Source organism: Alexandromys fortis, unplaced genomic scaffold, assembly GCF_014885135.2.
Source record: "Alexandromys fortis isolate MF-2015 unplaced genomic scaffold, M_Fortis_MF-2015_v1.1 scaffold_39, whole genome shotgun sequence".
In the NCBI taxonomy this organism is placed as follows: Eukaryota; Metazoa; Chordata; class Mammalia; order Rodentia; family Cricetidae; genus Alexandromys; species Alexandromys fortis.
In genome coordinates, this window is record NW_026067918.1 from 12,529,727 (window position 1) to 12,543,393 (window position 13,667).

A 13,667-nucleotide genomic window follows, 5' to 3' on the forward strand; every position below is an offset into this window, starting at 1 on the left:
TTGGTTTTTTTTCTGTGAGCATTCTATTACTCTGCACAAGCAGGCACACACTCTGCCTTTAACTAAGCTGGAAAGAATAGTTCAGGAGAGAGGAGTGTGCTGCTGCCCCAGGCTCCGAGAGCCACAGAGATGAGCCTCATCCTCTCAGCTGCCAAGCGGGGATGTTCAGGGTGACACTCAGCAGCAGAGGGGCTGGGGCTCACTTTGTCATCTGGGGAATAAAGAAGGGGCCACAGCTTAGAGCCATCCCACACACCTGGAACCCCAGCACTCAGAATGCTGGGTAGGAAGACCATTGCTATATACTGCAGGGGAGAAGAGCGCCGTGACCTTTGTCATACGCTAGATGTCCTTTCGGGTGTAAGGAGAGGAGTGCCAGGCCCACTGGCATGAGATGGGAAGATTGGGTACACAGTGAGACCCTGTCTCAAACAAAGCTAAAATCGGGGGGCTGGAGAGATGGCTCAGAGGTTAAGAGCATTGCCTGCTCTACCAAAGGTCCTGAGTTCAATTCCCAGCAACCACATGGTGGCTCACAACCATCTGTAATGGGGTCTGGTGCCCTCTTCTGGCCAGCAGGCACACACACAGACAGAACATTGTATACATAATTAATAAATAAATAAATAAATAAATAAATAAATAAATAAATAAATTTTTAAAAAAAGCTAAAATCGGTCTAGGAGCAATGAGACTAACGCATTTCCTCGTGATTCTGCTCCTTCGCAAACACCCCCAGACCACAGATGATGCAGACGATGCAGCCGGACACAAAAGCTTCATGTGTGCCACCATACAGACTGGGTTCTGCGACTGGAGTGCCCGATACTTCGCCCAGCCAGTCATGAAGGTGAGTATGAGTTCTTGGCCGCAGTGGAACCTTGGGATGTGGCTTCGGCAACCCCGGCGCTCACACCTGAAGCTGAAGTCCTCAGGCTGCCTTCTCTTTGCCCCTGTCCCTGGTGCTGGCCTTGGGGCTTGATCCTTGTTCCTAAAAGTCACTTCCTAGTGACTCAAAACCCAATCTTAACCCCATCTCTGGCTGCCGGGGTCTGTTAGCCCACCTGTGACCTGAGCAGGTGGGCCAGGATTGGCAGGGGTGTGGGTAGGGGAGCTCAGTCACACTCATCCTTACCTTTGTTTCCGTGGCACCGGAGTGCTGTCATAGAACAGGTGGCGACAGTTAAGACAGAAGAGCCCACCAAGTGGTGGTGGTGGCGGTGGTGCATGCTTCTAATCCCAGCACTCGGGAGGCAGAGGCAGGATGATCTCTGTGGGCCAGCCTGGTCTACAGAGTGAGTTCTAGGACAACCAGGGCTACACAGAGAAACCCTGTCCTAAACAAGGCTTAAGGGACCAAAAGAAGAGCCAAAGTGGCCGGCTTTGGTTTCTTCCTGTCTTCCCAAAGAAAGCACGGGCAGAAATCTGCCTGTCTGGGACTTGCCAGTGTCACGTGTTTCCTTGTCTAACTCCCCGTGGAAGAGTGTGTGTTCAGAGCTGTCCTTGGACCGTGCTTGGTGACAATGGGGACTTAGCCTACCAAAATGCCTTCTGATCTTAATCTGCCTTAACTGTAGTGCAAGATGTTTCAAGACTACAGATTTGTGCCCAAGCTAATGAATGGCCCCAAACCAACAGCATCTACACTGGGTCAGCCCCTGAGTCTGTCTCCATGTCAGAGCTGCAGAAAATGGGCTTTTAGGTTTGTCTGTAGGCCTGAAGCAGGCTCTCTGAATGTCTTCTCCTTCCTGTATATTGACAACTGAGAGCCACAGCTTATTCTTACTTGTATGTCGAGCTAGATGCCCAAGTAAGTTCTCTAAAAAGCATTCAAAACAGCCGTTAGAGTATAAAATGGCCGGGCTTCCTATGTCTTGAGCCACCCTTCCCTTCAAAGTAATCATTGCTTTATTAAGATGATATATAAAAATCAAATATATACGATCTCTATGAGTCCTTTAAAAGCAAAAATTGAGATACACTTAAATGCCTAACAGAGACTGGACAGTTAAAAATTCTGAAATAGGATTGAGGGCATAGTGACAGGGCACACGCCTCTCTTTCCCTGGACTCTGGGTTCCATAGAGAAGCACTGTAAAAATAAAATAAAAATAAAACCTCCTCAGGGCTGGGCCAGGGTGTGGCTCAGTGATGGACAGCTTGCCTGTTGTACTAGAAGCCACAAGTTTCATCTCAGGATCACCAAAAAATAAAATAATAATAAATAAAAAGTCTTGAAACATTTGGTTAGAAATTATTGAAACTATGAAACAAGTCTTTTTGTTTTGGTTTTGGTTTTTTTGGATTTTCAAGACAAGGGTTTCTCTGTGTAACCCTGGCTGTCCTGGAACTCACTCTGTAGACCAGGCTGGCCTCAAACTCAAGAGATCCACCTGCCTTTGCCTCCCAGAGTTCTGGGATTAAAGGCATGTGCTACTGCTACTCTGCCCAGCTAAGCAAGTATTTTTTGGTTTTTGTTGTTTGTTTGTTTGTTTGGTTGGTTGGTTGGTTGGTTTGGTTTTGGTTTTTGTTTTTTTTTTGAGGCAGGGTTTCTCTGTAGCTTTGGAGCCTGTCCTGGAACTAGCTCTTGTAGACCATACTGGCCTCAAACTCACAGAGATCCGCCTGCCTCTGCCTTCTGAATGCTGGGATTAAAGGCGTGTGCCGCCACTGCCTGGTGTAAGTATTTTTTTTACAATTAAATCTGAAAGTTAATTAGTAACAGCCAGGTGTGGTGGTACATGCCCATAATAATCCCAGCACTCAGGAGGTCGAGGAGGGAGGAAGCAGAGACAGCTTGGACCGTGTTTGAGACCCTATTGCAAAACAAAACAGACCAAAAAATTTGTCGCATAAGAAAATCCTTATGACAGAAAGTTTTAGACAAATACTAAGAGCTGGACCTCTAGAGGAATAGTAGTTCTGTAGGCCATTATGGCCCACATGCTCATGTGAAATCCTAGAAGAGAACTCTGTGACCTCGGACACCTCGGTAGTATGGCACTGTGTAGTACCAAGTATGAAGGGTTGGGGTGTAAAGAAATGAGCTTTCTGATCTTCCTCGTGTGGGGACCAAGCTGTAGGAACGAGCACAGGTCCGTGGCTGCCCACACAGCAGGGGAGCACGCCCTTCTGATCTGTGGGAAGGAGGGTGCATGCCCTGGACATGTGTGGTAAAGATCCCACACTGAGGCACTCAGACACTGCGGGCCATTGAGAACTTTACCAGCATTTGGTTTCCTGATATAGTCCATGCTCATGGCAGGTAAGGCTGGAAAATGCAGACACAGACCCCTGCTTCCCTCCACCATGCTGGCAGCGGCTGGCAGTAATGGTAACTTCTTGGGACACTAGTGAGAGGCTTTTCTTGAAGGCCTTGAAAATTGCTTCTTTTCTGTCATCCTTGTGTGCTGAAAGGAAGGGCACAGGTGACTCAGAATGTACTGCCACTAGACTTAAAACTGAGCTCAGTGTCTTCCCAAAGGACCATCATAGAGTGAGCAGCCATCCCTTGGTACAGGCGGTGGGTGAGAGTCCTCAAAGGCCAGCTGTCCTCAGCTCACCTAGACTCCAGTGCCTCTGTACTCCTCTGCAGTACAGGGGTGGGGGGCACTCCTGGGATGAGCTGGACTCAGTGGGCTTGCCAGATGAAGAGATTTGCTACACAATCACTGACATCTCTGTCAGAAGCAACTGGAAATTGAGATGCAATATCAGTGGCATTCGCAAATAACACTACAAAACAGAAATACTGAGTGTAAATTTTTTGATATTGAAAATTATAATACTGTAAAAGAAATAAGAGAGGCCATGTTCACAGGTGGGAAGGCTCAGTGGTGTGCAGGTGCTGGGCCTCCCAAAATGGCCACTTAAATCAGCGCAGCCCTGATCAAAGTCCCAGGGAAACTGTTTTGGCAAAAATGATGAGCTTTAAATATGGAGAGAAGCAGTGAAACTCCAAAAACTAGAAATTCTGCAATAGAGCAAAGCTGCAGGGCTCACACTGTCCAATGTCAAGACTGTCCAGTTGGTAATCAGGATGTGTGTGGACCTGGAACATGGACAGACACATAGATCAGTAGGGCAGAATAGAGAGAGACAGCCACACAGGCAGGTTCCATTGATTTTCAGCCAAGGCGTGAAAACAGTCCAGTTCAGCAGAGACATTTCAAAGAAACACCTTACCAACAGAGTGAATTGTGTTCCTACATGTAAAACCCCAAACTACAAACCTTTGGGCTACACAGAGCCTTTAATAAGATACAGAAACCCCACAAGTCATACAAGAAAACAAGATGATGAGTTGGACTTCATCAAATAGATCCTCTGGCAGCTCTCATGGCGGTCCTCAGCTGCACAGCACATTTGAACCCAGACTGTGTACACGAACTCTGTGTCGTAGTTGGGATTTTTATTGCTGCGATGATACACCATGACCAGAACCAACTTGGGAAGGGTTTGTTAACTTTGAAAGTGATCTTCTGAGAGAGGGCCTCCCCACAGAAGTCTGTGCCATGCTGTGCTGAGTGCAGTGTTCTCTGTGGTCTATGGATCTCCCTCTCTAGAACAGGCAAAAGCACGAGGTCAGAAGACGGGAGCCTGCGGCCAAAAGGCAGACTTGACAAGGGGAAGGGGCATGTAAACATGTTGATGGGCTGAGCCTCGCCTTTCAGCTCCCTCTCAGCTGCCTGTGCCGGCTTCGGAGCTGTAATTGATCTTTCTGAGAAGCCAAGAGGTACTGAACTGGCTTGTCAGGACACTAATCGTGTTAATACTGTGAAGCAGGCCACATCCCTCTAGGACAGTGGTTCTTAACCTGTGGGTCACCGCTGTTTTGGGGACTGAATGACCCTTTCAAAGGGGTCACATATCAGATATTTATGATTTATAACAATAGCAAAATTGCAGTTATGAAGTAGCAATGAAATAATTTTATGGTTGGGGTCACCACAATGAGGAACTGTATTAAAGGGTCACGGCATTAGGAAGGTTAAGAACACTGCTCTAGAAGCTGTTTGGAGAGAGGATCCCAAAAGCCAGGCCTGGATGCTTGTTTTCCAAAAGGCAATATTATTCTGCCCAGAGGTGAATAGAGAGAAAGCGAGGGGTAATGCCCAGGAAGGGGATAGTCTGCTGTCCAGTCTCATCCGGTCACTCCACTGATGGCTGGTTACCCGCAGTGGCTCCATGCCTGTACCTTTTCACAGTGTGCTGCTTCCCTCTCTCTGGGCCGTCCTCTGCTTTCTGCTGCCTCTCACAAGTATAGCAGCTCTGAGAGAAGGCTCACTTCTGAGTGCTGGGTACAGAGACTGCCCCTCACCGCCAGGAGACAGAGTCCAGGGCCAGGCTTCTGTCACCAGTGACAGTGCAAGTGCCAGACTGCCTGACACCCTCCAGGCTTCCGTGTGCCTGGGATCCCCCCCTGTGTGTCTCCTCCAGGCTTCCGTGTGCCTGGTCCCCCCCAGTGTGTCCCCTCCAGGCTTCCGTGTGCCTGGGATCCCCCCCTGTGTGTCTCCTCCAGGCTTCCGTGTGCCTGGTCCCCCCCAGTGTGTCCCCTCCAGGCTTCTGTGTGCCTGGGTCCCCCCGTGTGTCTCCTCCAGGCCTTGCTTGTCTCTGTCCTGGAGTTGCCCTGGGTTCACTCCATGTGCAGCAGCAGTGCAGTCTCAGAGAGCCGAGCTGCACCAGGGCCTAGAGTCCCACCCCTCAAGTCCCTCTTCCTCTCCAGGCACCTTTTAGACCTCTCCTGATCTGCTCCCAGAGAACCTGGGTCTCACCAAAGTGCATCTCCTGCGCACTGAGATCTGTCTGAAGCTGCTCACTATTGCTCCATGTCTTCTCTAGTAAGCTCTGCATTGTCATGAAATGACACGCGTGGTTCTCAATCCACATTTACTGCTGGGGGGCCATTTTTAAACCACTAATCATTCTCAGGGAGGCAGTGACATCTCCCTGTGTCCAGGTGGGTGTCCTCCTGTGGCAGATGATTTTGCTGTTGTTGTGTGTGTGTGTCTGCAACTTTTGAGAAGAAAAAGAAGGGTGCATAGCAATAAAACACTGAAGAAGAAACATAGTCCTGCTTGGGGTCTTCTTCCTGGTGCTGTCTTCCTCAGGGCGCAACTGTTTCCTGGCTGGCCCAGACAGGTCCTCTCTGTGTCTTATCCTGTTCATTGATTGTCTCAGTGTTTGGGGAATATAAAACTATCGCAGCCTCTCAAGAGAATCAGTCAATGAGGTTAATCCGCAAGTGCAGCTGTCAAAGCCAGCACCTCTGCCTCTACATGCTGGAGGCATTTCTCTTGTTGGGAAATCTCAGGACCCCACTGTACAGCATCATCTCCCCCACCCAGCCTTTAGCCCAGACTAAAGGATCCAGACCTCCAGTTCTCAGAGAGTAATGTCATTTGTTTGTTATTTTCCCTGAGATGTGGACCACTCTGTAGCCCAGGCTGTCCTGGAATTCACCAAATAAACCATACTGCTTCGAACTCATGGAGCGCCACCTGCCTCAGCCCCAGTGTGAAAATCATGGAATCCCTGAGATGTGGACCACTCTGTAGCCCAGGCTGTCCTGGAATTCACCAAATAAACCATACTGCTTCGAACTCATGGAGCGCCACCTGCCTCAGCCCCAGTGTGGAAATCATGGGCATACAGCACCATGCCCGGCTCAGCAGAGACTGTCTTCTAGTTGTTAAGCCTAAACTTGGGTTTTCTGTCCTTATAGATCCCTGAAGAGCATGACCTGGAGAGTCAGATCCGCAAGGAGCGTGAGTGGCGGTTCCTGAGGAACACTAGAGTCAGAAAGCAGGCCCAGCAGGTCATTCAGAAGGGTAAGTGCATAGCGCCCCCAGAGGAGCAGGTCTTCTGCCAGATAGATTCAGTGCCCAAGGCACTGTGTGTGCTGCCCTTGCAGACCAGCACACTGACTGGTAGAGGCAGCTGGGACATCGGTGGCATCGGGGAAGAGGAGGCCACCTCATGGGGAAGGCTTCTCCTGAAGGACCTTCCTGCCCTGGGCTCTCATAGAGGCAAGTCCCGACTAGATAGTGGCCTTCAGAGAAGTATCAGCTCTGCTCTTTGGCATTTCCAGAAGGGGGTGCAGGCCTTTTCAGGCCCTGGGAGCCCACATCTCACTAACCACCCAGGATGTCCTTGAAGTGACCACTGGCTCCATTTCTCCAAAGCTCGACAACTGCGCCCTCACCAGACCTTTCCCAGACTTGACAGCATGCTATGTTTGCCCCCTTCCAGCCTCATGGAGACAGTGTTACTGATTAGCCAAAGACAGTATGGTGCTGCTCTGGAACCCAGGAGCAAGCTCCTGTCGGAAGGTTGTGCAGTGTGTCCCCCAGACCTGGAGCATGCAGGGAACAGGATCGTCCCAACTGTGGCAGGAATGAGGGCCATATTACCTCACCCTAAGACCAGGGTTCTTCATCTACTCTGTTAAGGCGTGTAGAGCAAGGCTGCAATTCCACGGCTCTGATTGCATGAGAAGGAGAGGTAGAGGCCACTTAATGTCTCCAATGTCTCCAAGTAGTTTTTCTCATAGAAGCAGCCATGGCTGAGGGTCAGTGTGGTCAGTCTGTGGCCTTCTCCCAGTTCCACAAGTCACAGTTTTGATCATACCTCCCTATCCTCTGAAATTTAGAAAATAATGACCAGTTACTTATTAAATTAGGACTGAGCCTCAGAAGACAGACTGTCCCTCCCACTGAAACAGACGGCCATGCCAGCTTCAGCCCCAGGCCTGCCTCATTGAGTACCTCATTTCCTGCATATCGATGCTTGTGTCCCCCGATCTAAGATGCAGGCCCTTGGGTACCTGTGGCCCTGACACAGTCCCTGCTCCCGCTCTTGGCTCCTCATGGCTCCTTGTAGGTGCTGGGGTCTCCTAACTCTGTGTGCAGCGGGTACACACTGTCCACGGCGCCTTCCTAGATAGCACCAGCCCTCTCAGAGCCCATGTCCACTGCACTCCCCTAGACAGTGTTTTCTTAGGACTCCAGGCCATGGCGGCTAGGGCAGGCTGATTTCTTGACGCGAGGTTGGAAACCAGTTCAGAAACCAGGCCCACACAGTAAGATGTCTGGGGGCCTCTTGGTCCAGCTGCAGAGGCAACATTGCCTGGCATTTCTATTCAGAACTGAGGCGTGCATTAGAATACAAAGACAGGTGGGGCTGGGAGATGGCCACACGAGCATGAGGACTGAGTGCGAGTCCAGAGCCCACATACAGAAGGCTGGGTCCTGCGCTGCGCGTCTGTACTTCTGCCACTGCCTCAGAGACAGGGCCAGTAGCTGCTGAAGAATCAGGTGAGATGGAGACACAGTAGCTCAGCACTAAGTGGGCCGCAGTGCGTTCTTCCGGTCACCCAGGCTGTGTCTAGATTCAGCATAAGCCTTTCCTTGTTGGACAGCCGAGTATGTGCTGGGAGAGGTCAGAAGAGAGGTAGGAGATGACGCCTGCAGACTGGGTGGCACTGACTGCAGAAGTGCAAATCAGGCCCCAGGAGATGGGAACTAGGAAAGACCAGTTGGCATTCTTCAAGGCCCTGATCATCATTGGCTTTTCCTGGTGACCTGGGCCAGCTGCCACACATTGCTGTTTGCATGAACCAGAGGGTAGACGCAGTGTGCAGAGCAGCCTACCTGGCTGAACGGTGTGATTCTTTCAGGGCCGCCATCCTAGAGTCCCCTATACAGCAAGGGCACAGACAAGTGGAAAGAGCCTAGCTCAGAGCTACCCACAAGCTGGTGTCTGCCTCTCCATAGGCTCATGTAAGGGCCTTCTGGCTAGACCGGAAAGCTTTCCTCTGTCCACCCAAGAGCTATGACCACTGGCTAAAAAGATGTGTGGTCCCTGAAGCACCTTCCTGGATACCCAGAGGTCCATGCAGGTATCTGGAGCCAAGGCAGAAGGTGCTGTCTTCCTTCCTTGGTGCTGAAGCTCTGAAGTAGTGTGTACTCTGAGGAGACTTTACTGCCCTCCGTACCATGTCCAGCAGAGTCCAGCTGCCTGCTTTCTGTCTCTTGAAAAACCAGGAGGGTGTCTATTTTTGACTAATGTGTGGGACCTGGTAAGAAAACCTGTCCTGTGTCCTTCACCCTTGTGATTTCTTGGCTAGCTGCTTTCCAGACTGAAGACCCTGGGCCTTAGCTGGGTCATGCGTGGTGGCAACCACACCCTCCTTCATCCTGAAATCCTAGCACTCTCTTCCAACTCAAGTTCTTCTACTCTGCATATTGCTGTGTATAGTATAGGAAGCACTGGTCAAACGTATGTCAGTGTCTGCCTCCAGCAGGCTCTGAGACAGCACCAAGCCTTTGGATGCACTGAGTTACAGCCCCTTTTCCTCAGCGTGTGCTGTCAGCCCTTCTCTCTGGCCCCTGCTTCCCCTACTTCAGCTCTAGTAAGGCCATGTCAGTGTTGCTGGAGATGAGAACTTGGCTCCGTTATCTCTTGCAGGCATCAGCAGACTGGATGATCAGATCTTTCTGAACAGGAACCCTGGCGTCCCCTCTGTGGTCAAATTCCACCCCTTCACACCATGCATAGCTGTCGCCGACAAGGACAGCATCTGGTAGGCACGGCTTCAGTTCACCCTGCTGCCCTCCCCTCCCCATGGCACCCAATTCTAGACTCACTTGGGCTGCACTGCTAAGGAAAGGCCAGGTAGGGGACCGAGGAACCCCGAGAGAGAATGGAATTTAAAATGACCTGGTGTAATGAGGAAACTGCCCACTGTCGCAGGTTCATCGTTTATAAAATGTCTATAGATCTCCCTCCCCAACCCCCTTTCTTTTGTTTTTTAAGTTGTGGTAAACTGTGTGTGACAGGAAACCGGGCATTTTAACCATTTGCTGTCAGTGCACATGCATGCTGTGAAGGCCAACCCCACCACCACCTCCAGAATGTTCTCCATGCCCCGTATCCAAACCACACAATGGGCACCAGTCCCTCCCCTCAGGTGCCATCAGCACCATCTTTCCTGAGAGTGGATTCCTGTGGTGTCTGTCCCTTGTGACTGTCTTCTTTCACTTTTATCTCACTGCTCGCTCCGACTGTAGCATTTGTCAGCGTTTCCTCCTGGGGCCTGGTGGTACTCTGTTGTGAGGTTCTCCCACATTCTCGGCTGTGCAGGGTGCTTAGGTTGCTCCCTTGAGTGCTGGTGTGGGCGTACCTGTCACCCCAGGTCCCTGTGTTCAGTTCCCGAGGAACGTGCCGGGGTGGAATGCTGTGCCAGTCTTTCCTGGGGACCACACCATACCTCCCACCAGTAGCACACAAGCTCCTCATGCTCACTGGCCAGTTCCTCCCACCGGGGTTTGGGTTTCCTTAGTGACTGTCTCTCTGTGATCGCCCTTCTTCCTTCAAGCTTTTGGGACTGGGAGAAAGGAGAGAAGCTGGACTACTTCCACAATGGCAACCCTCGGTACACCAGGGTCACCGCCATGGAGTACCTGAATGGCCAGGACTGCTCCTTGCTGCTGACAGCCACAGGTGAGCCGGACTGGTGTGGCCCTAGGCCTGAGGGGCATCTTTGTTCTGTTTCTCCCTTTTTCATAAAACACTGCACACCAAGGTTCCCATCATTCTGAAGTGTGACATTTGTGAGGGAAAGGGCTTGAATACAAGGCAAGATGTTGGTCAGGGCTCTAGGACCATCTTTCCACCAAGTGTCCCTGGCCCTTCCATGACTTGGAAATGCCACATCAGCCTCTAACCTCCTAACCTTCATGGGGGATCCACATGGGCCCCCAGATAACACATGAAAGCCAAGGAGGACATCCTAGGCCATAATGTTCACAAGGGCCCATGCTGCTCCCAACCTTTGGCTCCATGAGCTCCCCTCCTCCCATGACCATGCAGAGGGATTACGGCTCCCAGGCCAGGTCTGTCCATCTTTGCAGGCCAGCTTCCTGCTTCCGAAGGTGGCTGAGGAGGGGTGTTTCAGACACAGGAGCGGCTCTCACTCTGTTTTCTTGTTTGGTCTTCCACCTGAAGTAATCAGATCTCATGCTCAGTTTTGAACAGTAGTCTCCGTTGTCTACTACTAAGTCTAGGTTGGTGGTAGGTGTTACTTTGTGTTGTGTCCCCTTATTTAAGACACCCTCGCATGTAGCCCAGTCTAGCCTCAAGCCCACTCTATAGCCAGCGATGACCTTGAACTCTGATCCTCTTGCCTCTTTCTCCCAAATTCAGGGATTACAGCCAAGTGTACCCTGCCCCATGCACTAACACACTGCTGTGACCTGACCCAGGGCTTCCCCAGCCACAGCTGTTTTAACCCTCTGACAACACAGGTCCTGGATCGGGGACCGTTTGGTGGTAGAGGGCTTGCCTGGCATCACAAGCCCCGCACAAACTGCAGAAAGAGAGTCACACCAGCACCATGACCTCCTGCTGGTGAGACCGTTTGGTAGTAGAGGGCTTGCCTGGCATCACAAGCCCCGCACAAACTGCAGAAAGAGAGTCACACCAGCACCATGACCTCCTGCTGGTGAGACCATTTGGTGGTAGAGGGCTTGCCTGGCATCACAAGCCCCGCACAAACTGCAGAAAGAGAGTCACACCAGCACCATGACCTCCTGCTGGTGAGAAGCTGCTGTCAGGTCGGAAGGTGGTGGCAAGGCTAATAGAGGGGCCCTGAGGCCACAGTCCCAGGCTTCTCTGTCCTCATCCTGGGCCTGGACTTGGTTTCTGCACCACTTGAGACCACTGATAATCCCTGTATATGACTTACAAATATATGGCTTATGTTCACACTTCAAAGGGGAAACTACCCCCAGAAATTAATCTGACAGCCCTACAGTCCAGCCCTGAGTGATGCAGTGGTACCCGAGGGACTCAGATAGCAACTGGAGGTGGCACAGGTGGGCCTCCAGTCCAGTAGCCCAGCACGCAGCAGGCTGCCGTGTCCACATCCACTGCTAGGGAAGGCCAGGGAGTGGCTGCTGGCTTCCTGCAGAGCTGGTCACAGCCGCAGTCATTCTCATCCAGCTCGACCAGTGTACAGAAACTCAGCGGTCACCGGGATCAGAGCCCGGAGGTGCTGTTGGGATGTGGTCACCGGAAGGGTCCTTTGTGACTAGAGTCCACGGCTCTTGTGTTGAGGCATATTGGAGACCCGTGTCTGCCGAGCTGCTGGAGTCTGGGCTTTCATGACCTGGAAGACAGTTTAGTCTCTGCTCCTTAGTGGTATAGGCTGCCTGTTCCCAGGACTTTGGGAACATTGCTTACACCCAAGCGCCCCCTGCAGTGTCAACACGGTCAGCATCAGTCAGGGTGCTGAGCGTGAGTGTCTCCATCTTGTTTTCTTGTTTGTTTTGTTGTTGTGAGTGTCCATCTCCTGTTTCAGTGAAGACGTACGGCCCTAAAAGTCTGTCTAGCAGAGCCACCTCAGGACCCTCAGCACCAGTGCTGGCCAGGAGCGACCTCTACACAGTGGGGCTGGACCCTCAGGGCACAGCTAGGCCTTCAGGAGAGGTCAGGGTCAGACTAAGATTCTCAAGGCACCAAGGGGGAGGAAAACAAAGGGGAATGGCATCAAGGTGCTGGAGTCCTTTGACTCAAGGGAGCCGCTGTAGAAGGGCCTCCTCCTTTCTAAGCCTCTAAAAGCAAGGCGGACGGGGGTCTCGCGTGTTTTGGTCTGGTGAGCCAAGCAACCATCCTCTCTAACCTTAGGTCAGGCTGATAAGTGTGCAGAACACCCAGGGCAGTGTGGACAAGGATGAAGGCCCCAAAGATTTGTCCTCTGGAAAACTAAGTCTCACACACTGAGGGACTGGACCAGACAGGAAGAGTGAGGCAGTGATTCGGCTCTCACCCAGCTCCTGTCCTGAGGAGAGAGCCGTCCATGCTGCTGGCTCTGGGAAGAAGTGGCCATGCAGCCAAGCCACTGACGTGTGGCCTGTGGTTTCCAGCGCTGGGGTCTACCATGAACCCATCTCCCTGTACAGCTCTCTCTCCTGGTCACCCACATCAGCACAGCAGGGCCAGGCATCCAGAACCCTGCATCTGTGTCTTAGAGATGGGGTGGACACACCTCCAGGGCACGGGCTCATACTGCTTTTCTCCTTCCCTAGACGATGGTGCCATCAGGGTCTGGAAAAATTTTGCTGATTTGGAAAAGAATCCAGAGATGGTTACTGCATGGCAGGGGCTCTCAGACATGCTGCCAACAACACGAGGTGGGTCAGCTCGTAGACACGCTACGGGTAGTATCGGGTGGGCCTTTGCTCCTCGGGAGAAGGCCATCCAGAACTGTGGAAGACATTTCTGATGCCTCCAGGACACCCATTCCCTTCTGAGTTTCCAAAAGCATCCTGTGGTCTCCCCTGGAAACCACAAGAATAGGCAACACTCCAGGATTCCAATGCTCTGCCGTGTTCTCAGTTTGCCCGAGTTGTAGGCAGCCCTGCGCATGGCCACGTATGGCTTGGGAAAGCACCGCTGCTGGCTGCGCACGAAGGCGACATGGCGACCTTGTGTGTGCTTCTTCCCGTCTTGGGAGAAGTCCAGCCACACTCCCACCTGCCTGGGCTGCTGAGACCTGTGGTCTCCTTGTAGAAGTCTGAGCTGACTGAGATGAGGAATGAGTGCAGCCCAGAGGGTGCTCAGGGAGTCAGGCTTCAGGAGGTGTCCTCTCCGTAGGCAGGTGCCTC

General features: G+C 51.8%; 1 protein-coding gene across 5 annotated transcripts in view; it reads left to right on the top strand.

Annotated features, from left to right (window-relative positions):
• Rptor (regulatory associated protein of MTOR complex 1) overlaps window positions 1-13,667 on the top strand; it is a 283,595-nt gene that overhangs the window by 263,000 nt on the left and 6,928 nt on the right. For all 5 annotated transcript variants that reach the window (XM_050140239.1, XM_050140240.1, XM_050140241.1 and 2 more), the window contains 5 exons: window positions 740-850; window positions 6,725-6,830; window positions 9,469-9,583; window positions 10,379-10,503; window positions 13,089-13,193. In XM_050140239.1, the coding sequence (XP_049996196.1) occupies window positions 740-850; window positions 6,725-6,830; window positions 9,469-9,583; window positions 10,379-10,503; window positions 13,089-13,193 (562 nt within the window). The remainder of the gene's footprint in view (window positions 1-739; window positions 851-6,724; window positions 6,831-9,468; window positions 9,584-10,378; window positions 10,504-13,088; window positions 13,194-13,667) is intronic.